Below are 12,785 nucleotides of genomic sequence, written 5' to 3' on the forward strand. Positions count from 1 at the left end.
TAAGCACTGCATTGTCATTCATCACTTTAGAGGGCCAATCGAACTAATTATGTTTATCCAAGCATGTTTCTTGGTAGACAGAGGGCTTAAGGTCGAAGGTTTTGTATCTCATAATCAGTATAGAAGAGATAGATAATTGAATTAGTTTACCAAACAAATAGTGCTTTACTGAAACTATGCTGGTGTCTAATGCTTTTGTTCATTAGGTTCATCAAGAAATTTTGTTAGCAGTTTCTAGGACCTAACGTTTTAAAGCTATAAAAACTGGGAAAGTTGTGCATTTCCCTTTCTCTGGGACCTTTCAGTTTTCTCCCAGCATTTCTGAAATCTTATCTGCAAGTTCTTTCAGCACCCAGAATGTAATTCATTTGGACTTGGAGACTTTAAATCAGTTAAATATCTCAGATCTTAATTACATCATATGCCTATTTTAGATCTTGAAGACCCTTCCAGCTTATTTCTTTTTATTGGGGGTAGGTTGGGACAGAAGGGAGATAGAGTTTAAGTACTAAACACTCTACTCTTTATTTACCTTTGCTCTTGCCAGAAAAATCCTTGTTGTTGCCATAAGCATTTTTTTTTCCCTGCAAACCTTAGTTCACTTTGGATGTGACTCTTCTAGAGTACATAGGTATTTTATCAATCATTCCTTACAATTTGTATTTTACAAATTTCAAAATGGCTTTTGCAGTTTCCTTTGAGGCTCACAAAGCTCATTAGGAAGGAGACCTGATCTGAAGCAAAGGTTTACATGGAAGTTTGGGGGGAGGCCCCCGGGCAAGAATAACCACTGGACTTTCAAACAACTCAATGCCTAAGAGGCTAAGAAGCCCATTCTGAGGCTTGTGGAGTAGGCAGGGAGCAGGTCATGTAAGACTTGGCCCATATCTTTAGAGCAAGCAGCAGCCATAAAGAGTTTTAAGCTATCAACACAGTGAAGTAGAGACCAAATTAGGATGTTGCAGTGGCCCACCAAAATAGTTTTCATCTAACACCTATAGAGCACTGGATAATGCTTATTTAGACTAAGGTCAGGCCAGGAAAGGTAGAAGTGAACATAACTGATAGTACACAGGCAGTTTTTGATGACTATTTACAAGGAAAAGTTTGTGGTTTGTACAACTGAATAGATGGTAGTGCTAGTCACAGTAACACTATTAAGGTACACTAAGATCTAGGTGGTTTTTGTTAAGATTGTTGATCAAAAGTACAGATTTACTCAGGAAAAAAAAGAACAGAACCAAGACTTGCATTCTGAATGCAAGCCTGTAAAGTACTACATGGTTTGGGGATTATTTAAATGTATCAATTTAGATTTTTTTTCCCCTCTGTGGTAGGTAGTGGCAAAATAAGGAAGTCTTTAAAACATCAACCTTTTAACTTCACAAAAGGTTATTCTTGACACAGTTCTGTTGGTTGGTCTGGAAGAAAATATAAAACCACTCCCAAATATGAGTTTCTATTAGTCTGAAACAAACTTTCTAGTTATAGCTGCAGACTGTGAATAAGAGTTCTCTGGTTTTCAGTCCAGGATTGATAACTCTCCTAGAGTATAAACAGAAAGATATTGAAAACTAGAGAATAACAGAATTAATGACACAGGAATACATTCAAAACAATTAAATTTCTCTTTCACCATGAGCCAATTTCTCTTGTTTTTCTTTATATGGAAACCTGCAAATAACTCAGTGTGCCCTTTGGACTTCTACATTCTTAATCTTTCTTAATCACATGTTCTTGGGGATGTGAGGAACTGTCTTGAACTAGTTAAAGAGCAATATACCTTTAATACCTTGTTAAGCAAAGCTTGTACATTTCATTTAACATGCCTAAGAGATAAGGGTTCCTACTACATGTCAATTCTTCTCTAGAAACTAGAATTTCAGAGGTTATTTACCCCAAATGGTTTGAGTATAGTTCAACTGCATTCTGACTATCCTGTAGATTGAAGTAGACGTTCTGCCCCTAGATTTCTTAAAAACGTACAATGACCAACATATACTCCAAATGTTTTTTTAACAATTCAGACTGTAACAGTTCTGTCTCAGTGTTATTTTGATAAAATCATTAAAAAATTGTGAGGACATACTGTAATTTGAATTTTAGAAATGTGTTAAATTTATACCTTGAATAATAAGCTAGTACTATTTCAAGTCACCTCATCAACTTAATTAACAAATACACCATCTATATATGTATCTGTATAATATGCTACTAGTATCAAGAAGTCAAGATAGTTACCATATAATTCCTTCTAGAACATTTCAAAATGTTCACTATATTTCATAGTTTTACCTCTCAATCTGCAGTTCTTAAAGCATAAGGAGACATCTGACAGGAAATTTTGTTTTTAAAGATTACAGGGAAGGAATTAACTAATATTTTGAGCTTTCAAGTCTTGGAATTTTGACAAAATGTAGCAGAATGGGTCATAATCTACAAACATTATTTGCTTAGCGTAAGAAATGTACCTATCTCTAAGCAACTTGAATTCTTAAAGAGGATCAACATCTTATGTATAGTACAGACAGGCATTTGGTTCAGCTACTAAAGGGAAAAAAACCCTCTTTGCTACTCAATAGGATTTTTCGGAGCTTGATTTTCAGTACTGAAAACTACAAATAGTAAATAAAGATTGTACGTAGTTGTACAAGTGAATACAAAAAAAAGCTTTGATCTACACAGTTATTTTTTAGTCATACATAAGACTATAGTAAAAAAAGAAAGAAAAAAATAGAGGTAAACTGGGAGACAGAAAATAACTTAAGACAGAAGTTCCAGCATACACATTAAAAAAAAAATCCTTACCCAGGGATATGTTTAAGGATTTTAAAGAGAGAGAAACATCAATCGGTTGCCTCCTGTAAATGCCCTGACAGGGGATTGAACCCACAAACTTTTGGGTGGATGGGATGACATTCCAACTAACTGAGCAACTCAACCAGGGCACATACACATCCTTTTAAAGGATCATTTTTAAAATTCTGCTGGCAAAAAGTATTTTAAAATGACCACAGTTTTGGAGTTTGCCCTTAGTTTAAGTTGAACAAAAATATTTAAAGTGGTTGCTTATACAAGTGGACAGAGCTATTTTTAATTGATTGTTCATATCTGAACAATACTTTTGCTTCAAAAACATTTATGTGATCAAAAACATTTATGTGATCAAAAACATAAAACAAAGCTATGCTTTAAATATTTGAAGGTAATCTATTTAGACTAGCACACTAATAGCAAACTGAGCAGTCTAAAAGGAATTAGTATGTATGTACATATACAATTTTCCTATACATTATACATTAGTATATGATTAAAATATTTTTTAAAAATACAACACTTCAGACAGAGGTTAAAAGTCCATCAATCAGTTTTTAGTTTGCCCCTTTCTGCTTATAAATGACACAAAAATAACATTGGTACTAATTTTTACACAAACTTGGAAATACTTCAACAGAATGAGACACCACAATGAAGGCTTCATGAATAATTTATTCCATTTGAAGTTTTGTTTTTTTTTTGTTTTTTTTAAAAAGTATAAACCTTTTCATTTCCTCAATCACAATTTGTACAACTCAGTGTTATGGCATTCGGCAGCAATAGTGTTTGTTCCTTATCTTTTTTTGTCACGTTAAAAAAAAAAGCAATTGGACCATATTAAGTGTCACTGCTAAACAACTTTAAAACGCCCCTTCATAAAGTGACCAAGCTATTCTGAGAGTTGATGCCAACACATGTCCAGTAATGACGTTACAATTTGTAGTTTAAATTCATTAACTGTAAGGTCCACAAATCCAGTTTACTTTGAAAACTAAAGCTATTTTAAAACTTTATGAATACATCAACCTGAGGAGTATTTTAGGTCCCAAATCCAGTTTTTAAATTAATACTCCACAAAACACACACACACACACACACACACACATTTAAACCACAGTTCTGGGCCCATTAGAACACCAAGAAAAACCAAAAGGTTAAGATTTCCAGCTGATCTGGGGGGTGGGAATGAGGCAATAAATGTGTCAAAAACTTTTTTCCTTAATTTAGACAAACAAAAATCTTAAGAGGAAACCCAGACCAAAACCTCACTCATGCACACTGAATGTATTAACAGACTGATACGCAATGCCATAGTGGGTGAGAGGCAAATTATATGATGCAACAGCATTTAAAAACTTCCTTTTAATGTATTCAATGTGAACATTTTAAATAATGCAACATAGTATTTTGATATTACAGTATTAACATAGTGCTTGATTAAAGATCTGGAAATCTTTGTAGTAACACATTAAGTTAAAAGTATTACCTCAGAAGGTAAATATGAGGACAAAAGGAAAATAATACAGTAATCTGTGCCATACTGACAACTGATTACGAATACAGCTGAGGATAGTTGACTAAGTAGTAAGAGCTTAATTTTAGTGGTTTAAGAAAAGTTTAGAAAGATTAAAAATTAAAACTAGTTTAAAATTTAAGTATTACATATTAAGTACACTTGGTGGCCTTCTGGCCAAACAATAAGGTGTACAGAAATTTATTCATACAGTGTTAATTCACAGTCCTGATAACTGAATGGCTTGCATAAGAAAGGTATGGCTAGATGTTTCTCACTGGCTGGAAGCAGACATTATGTAAGTAATCTTTTTAGATGCCAAAATGCGGAGCTTCCACCCTGCTTTGTAATGGATAACTGCACAAAAAAACAGATATTAGCACTGTAACAAAGAAGTCAAGGTGTTGGTGATCAACTGGTATAAAGCATATTATTTCACTTACTTATTTAAACAAAAGAAAACAAAACTACCCACACTTGTCTGTGACAGTACATTAGTAAGTCAGATCCATCATCCTGCATAAAAGGCTTTTTTTTTCCTGAACTCAGTCTCCTGACCTTTTTTTAATGGCTATTTAATATGTTTCTATTTGAGTGTGAACTTATATATGAAAGGAAGAAAAAAAACCGTATCAGTAAATCCTGTTATTTAGGAACTACTCCCTGATGCCCAGATAAAAAGAAATTGTATACTGGGTTCCTTCCTTATGGCTCTATATAAAAGTAACTGTCAGGGAATAATTTTAAAAAATTTATTTTCAAACTGAGGTGTGGTTACTAAAGGCTAGTGATTTTAAACAATTGAGATAGTAGCTTTTATTTTTAAAAGTCACTATTGTGCTAAGTATATAAAAAGGGATACACTTCTAATAGAAATTCCAAATAAGCGTCTTTTCCTTCAAATCTCAGACAAGTTTTTAAAGTAAGTATAAAACAAAACATGCCAACATAATCTGTAGTGTGTGTTAGCATAATTTAAAAATGAACACAGGGATGTGATCTTTAAATTTTAATTTCAAAATATGCTGACCATTGGGATCACATTATAATTTTGAAGAAATGATTGAAAAATCTTTCTCACCAATTGTTTTCTTTATAGAAAAAAAAGACTTGTTAACGTTTTAATGCACAATTTGAAGCAGTTATAATGTTCATAAGAAAGTGATATTTAAACCAGGCATATAGTATTTACAAAGTATTTCAGTAAAAAATAAAATAAAACATACTGAATTACTGTTTTGTAAATACAATAGACTTTGTTCTTATGGAGAATTAGTGAACTTACGAATTCGGGATTTCACTAGACTGTTTCCAAGAAAAAAAAGGTAGACTCGGTGACTGTGAAGTCAAGTCAGCGACACAGGCAGGAGGCCGACTTGGACACTGTGGTGAGCAGCACTGTAGAAAGGATCTTTCAAGGGGTAACTTACACCTGCAGACAAGCAGTCATCCTGGCATGTGCAAACGAGAAGGGGGGAAGCTGTATGTGAGGAAGGGGGAATTAAAGTCCCTAACAGTTCAAGTCCCTTCTTTAGGGAGGTGAGCGCCTCCTTGGCATGTGTCCTGCCTTCATCTGAGCTGTGTTCCAGAAAGTCCAGACTCTGGTGTTTGGGACTGTCATCTCCAAACCAAGACAATTAAATAAATAAAAAGGAAAAGGGAACAAACAGGCTAAGTTTAGAAAATGGTTTCTAACTAGCGATAAGAGTCTGAATACCAGAATTCACTGAGAATCTATTTACACCACAGTCTGATCGCACACACACACCCATACTTATGCAAACTCTCACACACATTCCCAATCTTTAATTTAAAAAAAAGTCAAACAATCAAGAGTGACTGCTCTTAAAATAATTTGTAAAATGCCTAGAGCTGGGCTAAATTTCAACCTTATAGCAGATCCTGAAAATATTTTCATAATTAATAATATTCCCATGCCTAGATGTGCCACTGTTAAAACTGAAAAAAATTTAAGCATGTAACATTAAACACCAAAATTAGTTTACGCATTCAGTAGCAAATGTTTTTCTTGTAAAACTAAGTTTTTTCACTGGAAATGGCCTGAAATATTAGTCATAGCCCTAAACCATAGTACAAAATATAACTGAAGAATTCTCATTTTATTCTAAGTTAAACCACTTAACAATATCACTTGTATATTGCCATCATGTTATTCAGTAAAGGTGTGATATATAAAATGCTGTAAGACCTGGTACCTTTTCCATTTATAAACACAGTGAACTTCATTACTGTACATGTACTCTGCAACTACAGCTTAGCTGTAAATCCTCCACACGCAATGGCATGGACATTATTCCCCGTCTATTCCCATTGAACTGTACATCGAGACAATACAAATTTACTGTCCCACCCCCTTACAAAAAAATAATACTCTAAAAGCAACCCTACTGCAACTTTTTAATTAAGACGATTACATATTTAGACCAATTGCTTTAAAGCAAGAAGGCAGTATAAACCTTCTAGGAAAGTTTTTTATAAAAGAGGTTAAGAAATATAAGACAATTTATACATTTAAAAACTTACAATAAATAAGAGATGCAGGCATTTTGAATACTAGATACTATACTCCAATACAAGAACATCTTGATGTTCTGAAGCCGTATGTTGAAATTCATTGTTCCTCAGTTCCTCTCCATGCTTTTAATATTCATTTAACATGACTGGGTACTATGGCTCATTACTTTTCACAAATACTGTGACTGGAAAAAAAAGGTTAATTTTGCTACGAAAATGTTATAATACGTTTTGTATGATCAGTCATCATTCTAAAGAGTTCAGTATAGTCAATGAAAAATAGCAGGGTTATAGCCACCCCCAAGTCTGAACAATATTTGTTGAAGTAATAAGAATTAGACCCCATCACAAATGACTTTCACTGAGAAGATAATTGTAACTTAATCTTGCAGCGAAATGTCTTTTTTCCTTGTTCTTTTCTTGTACAGTTCCATCAAATGAAGATCACAGCATATTCATGATAAAGTTATATAACTGATTCAGCACCACAAAATGAATTGGGAGACACGAACGTCTGTCCTGGATTGCAGGGTCACAGGTCAGCCAGGAGAGTGCATTGTACTGTTCCAAAACAAACCTGAAAAGCAAATAAACCATTTTTATACTGTAGATTTTGGAAGTAGTTTCCAATTAAGTCATCTAAGATTTGAAGTCACTTAAAAAAGAAAAGGTAGAACATATGGAATAGTGAGTCCTGGGGGAGAGTAAAGATAATTAATCTTCACAACAATTTTTCTCAAAAGTAGATTCCATGGGTTAGAAAAACAAAGTACTCATTCTGAATGATTTAATTCATCTAAAGACGTAAGGGTATGCAACTGTCAACTGCCAAAAGTGAGGAAAAATATGTAAAGACCAACACTATATTCATTCAGTTACAATGGAAGCCATCAATGGTAAAAAGAGCTGTACCTGAGGACATCTGAAGTCTGATTTGAGTCAAGTGGGTGGGAGTGTTTACTGTGAAGCAGCTCGTCAGATTGCACTGAAGGCACGTGGAGGTGCAAAGAGGCCTAAAAAAGTAACAGGATATCAACCGAATGAAAAAACCAAGGTCTTTTTCTTGATGAAATACATTTTAGACCTGTGTAAGGAATGGGAGCCCCTGCAAAAATGCTTGTTCTTAATTCAGTACAGAAGTAATTTTTAGGTGGGTAATATACTAAATCTTACTTCATTTTCTTCAGCTTTTATTGTTTTAGAGAGCACATGATAGTCTTTAAAAAAGAATTTTCAACTATTTTCTAAGTGTAATGTAAATGTTTAAGGAAGCACTAAACTGATAAACCTGAGTAGTCTGTTTCTAAGTTACATAGAGCTTAAGCCTATACAGATATATCTAGATGTTGCACTGAATGAAGTAAACAGGGGTAAGCATACAAAAATATTTTACTAACAGAGTGATAAATCTTTCCTTATAGATTTATACTTGCTTAAACTAACTTACTTAAAAACTATAGGAAGCCCTGGCTAGTGTAGCTGGGTGGATTGAGCATGGGCCTGCGAACCACAGGATCACGGTTCAATTCCCAGTCAGGGCACATGCCTGGGTTGCAGGCCAGTTCCTGGCAGGGGACTCACAAGAGGCAACCATACATTGACATTTCTCTCCTTCTCTTCCCCTCTAAAGATAAGTAAGTAAAATCTTTAAAAAAAAAACAAAAAACTATAGGAAGATTGCCCTGGCTGGTGTGGCTCAATGGATTGAGCACGGGCCTGCAAACCAAAGGGTCACTGGTTCGATTCCCAGTCAGGGCACATGCCTGGGTTTTGGGTCAGGTCCTCAGTAGGCGGTGCACAAGAGGCAACCACATGTTGATGTTTCTCTCCTTCTCTTTCACCCTCCCTTCCTGTCTAAAAATAAATTTTAAAAAATCTTTTAAAAATAAATAAAATCAAAACTATAGGAAGACAGAACAGGCAAGGCAAGGGCAAAGAAATATTTTAAAAATACAACAAATTTATTTTCATCTTGAAAACCAAATTGATTTTCAGGAAATACTCTTAGAAAGGGGGTGATTCTCTTGGGTTCCCTGATAGCGAACAATTGAAAATGCCACACAGCTGCTATGGGTCCCTAGGCCATATGAAACAAAAGCCCACCTTGCTTTAAAGTGTGTCCTGCAGGAAAATGAATCTCTAATTAATCAGTCAAATGTGTTCATTTTCTGTTCCCCTGACACTATGTATAAAGCTGTAACTCTTAAGCAAAGCTATGTCTGGTAAAATTGTGAGCACTCTAAATAATACAGTGCACAGATGCCTTTTTCTGCCACTCAATTTCAGAATGGAGCAACCACTGACACACCCACTTAGGGAGAGCAAAGAATAAAATAAATGAATATGGCATTCTTCACATTTCAACTTTAAAAAGTGAATCCTTTTTAAGTCAATATATGTAATAGTGTTAAAAAGTTTTAACAAGATGTACTGATTGCAGAAACTCTCCGCAGATCTCGTTCTGTGTACTGAAAAAGGTCCTGTCATATTCAATATTTACAGGTGCTCTCTCCTCTACAAGTGTAATATATGTATAAATTCTTCAGTTGTGTATTAAAAAATATAACCAAAGATATATGTCCCAAACTGTACATAAACTCCTGATTTGAGTTACAAGCAAAAGTCTCATATGGCAGATCACTACAAATTAAAGTAATTAGCACCAGTGCTCTAGAATCTATGATGAAAAGATGTTCTGATCATCTAGGTAACAGCCTATCATTTTTCCAAGCAAAGAGAAACATACAAGGTGATTTTACTCCCTGTGGCATAGAAATAAGATGGTATGTATGAAAACAAACAGGGAACAAATTGTGGTAAGTCACCGTATTTTTTCGAACTATAAGACGCACCCCCCAATTTGGGAGGAAATGGGGGTGCGTCTTATAGTCCGAATGTAGCCTGCCTGGCTAGCTGTAAGTGGAGGGGGTGGGGGTGGCAGCAGCAGTGGAGCAGGGTCACAGGTTATTAAATATTTTACTACATTTTTTGCTTAAATTTTTTTCTTATTTTCCTCTAAAACATAGATGTGTCTTATAGTCCAGTGCATCTTATAGTCCTAAAAATACGGTATGTCTCACTAGGTAATTCACAATAGAAGTCCCAATCCTGTTCAGCTGTATCTGAGGGTGAACGCCCAGGTTACGCTATCCTCTCTGCAAACAGATACAGAGTAGAAAAGAATCCGGATAGTCCCTCCGACATTTTGTAGTGGTATTTTCTCACAAAATGTTTTGTGAAACATTAAGGTCATTAAGTATCAGCAGGTATTACACAATTCTTTTTTGTGTATTAAAGTAAATTTAGGAAATGGTAGGTAAACAATGTTATCTGCTGTTTTCCAGCGCATTTAACGTTCATCATGCACTGTAACAACGAAAGGGGGCAGAAAGCATGTAGAATACTCCCAAAGGACCAAAGAAGCATTTGTTTTGTATGAGCTCCAAGAACTACTATTTCGCAGAACCCCCCTGGGGTACAGGTTCTTGTAATGACATCTGCATAGACCACTGTACATATACTGGGAAGGAAAGAAAAGTCTTATGATAAAACTAATTATTACCCTGACTGACACTCTCTAAATATATTATCTCATTAATAGTCAATTCAGGTAAACACCTATTGTATTCTTTACAAATGTACTACAGAAGTTCACTCCTTAACTCAAATAACACTCACCCAATAGTACGTGTGCCAAGGATATCAGGGTTTACTAACAAGCTTAGAAGAGAGCAACAAGCCAGTTGGTTCGTGTACCCATTAAAACTAAAGCATACTATCCAGCTTTTAGTCTACAAACAACAATCAGTTAGCAAGGAGTTAAATTAGCCTGATTTATGGAATAAAAAATTCAAATTCTGGTGGTTTTATATAAGAATATGTGAATCAGGTCTGAATCTGGTATTTTGAAATAATAGCTGCAGCTACTGTTTTGTTAATATAAACTCTGGATAGGGCTTTCATATCTCATTTTATCATTTTATGACTTATCTCAACTTCATTATATCACTTGCTACTGAGTTTGTTCTGATAAACTAAGTCACTATGGGTCTCAGAATCTCATTACTTGAATACCACTCAATAGTTTTAACATAGTAATTCATACAATGCTAGAAAGCTTTCTTGAGAAGTGGTAAATGGATTTAAATATCAAATATTCTTACAAAGACTATGAATCTTTTAATCCCCCCCAAAACACAGGAGTATAGTATGAAGTAATTAAGAAAGTAATCATTAAAAGATCCAGTTTTTAATCTTGAGTCTATGACCAAGTTATGATTTTAGGCAAGTGAGTTTTTCTGAACTCTAATGTACTCACCCAGAAAATGAAGTGGTTAGATTAAAAGTACCATATTTTTTGGACTATAAGACACCCCCTGCACCCCCCCCCCCACCGTCCCAGCAATTTACAAGGAAAATACAGAGGCAACCCTAATCCTGCCTCTTGTGACCTTGCTCCATCACCAGCCCCTCACCCAGTGAGCCAGGCAAGCTACATTCAGACTATAAGACGCACCCCCCTTTCCTCCCAAATTTAGGGGGTGCATCTTACAGTCTGAAAAATATGGTAACACAAGGGCCCTGGTTCGATTCCTAGTCGGGGCACATGTCTGGGTTGTGAGCCAGGTCACCAAATGGGGGGACATGCAAGAGGCAACCACACATTGATGTTTCTCTATCTTTCTTTTACCTTCCCTTCCCCTCTCTAAAAATAAATAACTAAAATCTTAAAAAATAATAATGCAAGGTTTCTTCCAGCTATAAATTTCAGATGTACAGTTAAAAATAACATAAGCAAGGGTTCCAGAAGTTCAAGATTTAAAAGTGCAACTTAATAAAATTTAAACATTAGAGTTGTTTCTTAATTAGATAATTCTCTTAGTGATACTGTGTAGACAGTCATATGTAGTGATGCATTTAAGACCTTAGACACAAGCTACAAGGTTTCAAAAAGCTACTTCTATATTTTGTAGTATATAAGCCATTAATTAGCTTTATTTAGGAACTGGCATAGAATTGGCAATACCTTAAGAAAAAGGGGACACTGATATTGTGCTTGAGGACATGCTGACCAGAACCAGTCAGGTAACGGACCCGCTTTGGCAGTTGATACAAAGTAACCAAGGGCCAATGGTTGCTGAAGAATATTAGTTACTTCATCATGAGACTCTGTTGAAAGTAGCCGATCAGTACCTTGACCCTTAAAAAGACAAAATTAAAAGTGTGTTAGTTCATATGATATATCTAGACACTCAGTATAAATACAGAATGGTTTATGGAAATCAGTCTCATAATATTATCACTTCAATCTTTAAAAAGACTGAAGGGTATTTTAAAAAAATTCTCTGTACTTAGTAAGTATAGTGTAATTAGTAATAGCATTGAGAGAGTGAGTTTTATTTTAACAGTTGCATAAGGAAATGAAATGTCAGCTGTTTAATAAATTTGTATTATTATGCCAAGCCCATATTCTGTGTGTGTAAATCTTTGTAGCTGACTGAAAATTACAAAATGTTCAATGAAATTTCTACATTATTTCCTAAAACTCCCTAAACCACAGGTGGCGAACACAGGCCTGCAGGCCGAATCCAGCCCTCCACGTTGTTTTATGGAGGGCCGGCACCCTGTTTCTACCTGGCAGCAGCGCCGAGCTCCTTGCCCCTAGTTAAGGAATAGTTACATTTATACAGTCCTAAAATTACATTCGGCCCTTTGAAGGCAACTGCAAGGCTAATGTGGCCCCTGGTGAAAATGAGTTTGACACCCTTGCCCTAAACTAATTCCTGACAACCACATCCCCATCCAAAAGGTACAGTAAAATCTAGCTTTGTTCATCTAGCACTACCTATAAAATGCAATTAATGTTTTGGAAAGTATTATGACAACATAAAGGAACAATTATTAAGGGATGTTTATATCC

The 12,785-nt window shown here is 35.1% G+C and overlaps 1 protein-coding gene across 1 annotated transcript in view; it reads right to left on the minus strand.

Annotated features, from left to right (window-relative positions):
- Window positions 1–3,469: 3,469 nt before the first annotated feature.
- Window positions 3,470–12,785, minus strand: part of MED13 (mediator complex subunit 13) — a 104,790-nt gene continuing 95,474 nt past the window's right edge. The window contains exons 28-30 of the mRNA XM_037070072.1: window positions 11,892–12,065; window positions 7,778–7,878; window positions 3,470–7,442 (exon numbers count right to left, since the gene is read on the minus strand). Coding sequence (XP_036925967.1) covers window positions 7,310–7,442; window positions 7,778–7,878; window positions 11,892–12,065 — 408 coding nt within the window. The 3' untranslated portion in view covers window positions 3,470–7,309. The remainder of the gene's footprint in view (window positions 7,443–7,777; window positions 7,879–11,891; window positions 12,066–12,785) is intronic.

This window comes from Sturnira hondurensis, unplaced genomic scaffold (genome assembly GCF_014824575.4).
Source record: "Sturnira hondurensis isolate 20B ecotype Veracruz unplaced genomic scaffold, ASM1482457v3 Scaffold0018728, whole genome shotgun sequence".
Classification (NCBI taxonomy): domain Eukaryota; kingdom Metazoa; phylum Chordata; class Mammalia; order Chiroptera; family Phyllostomidae; genus Sturnira; species Sturnira hondurensis.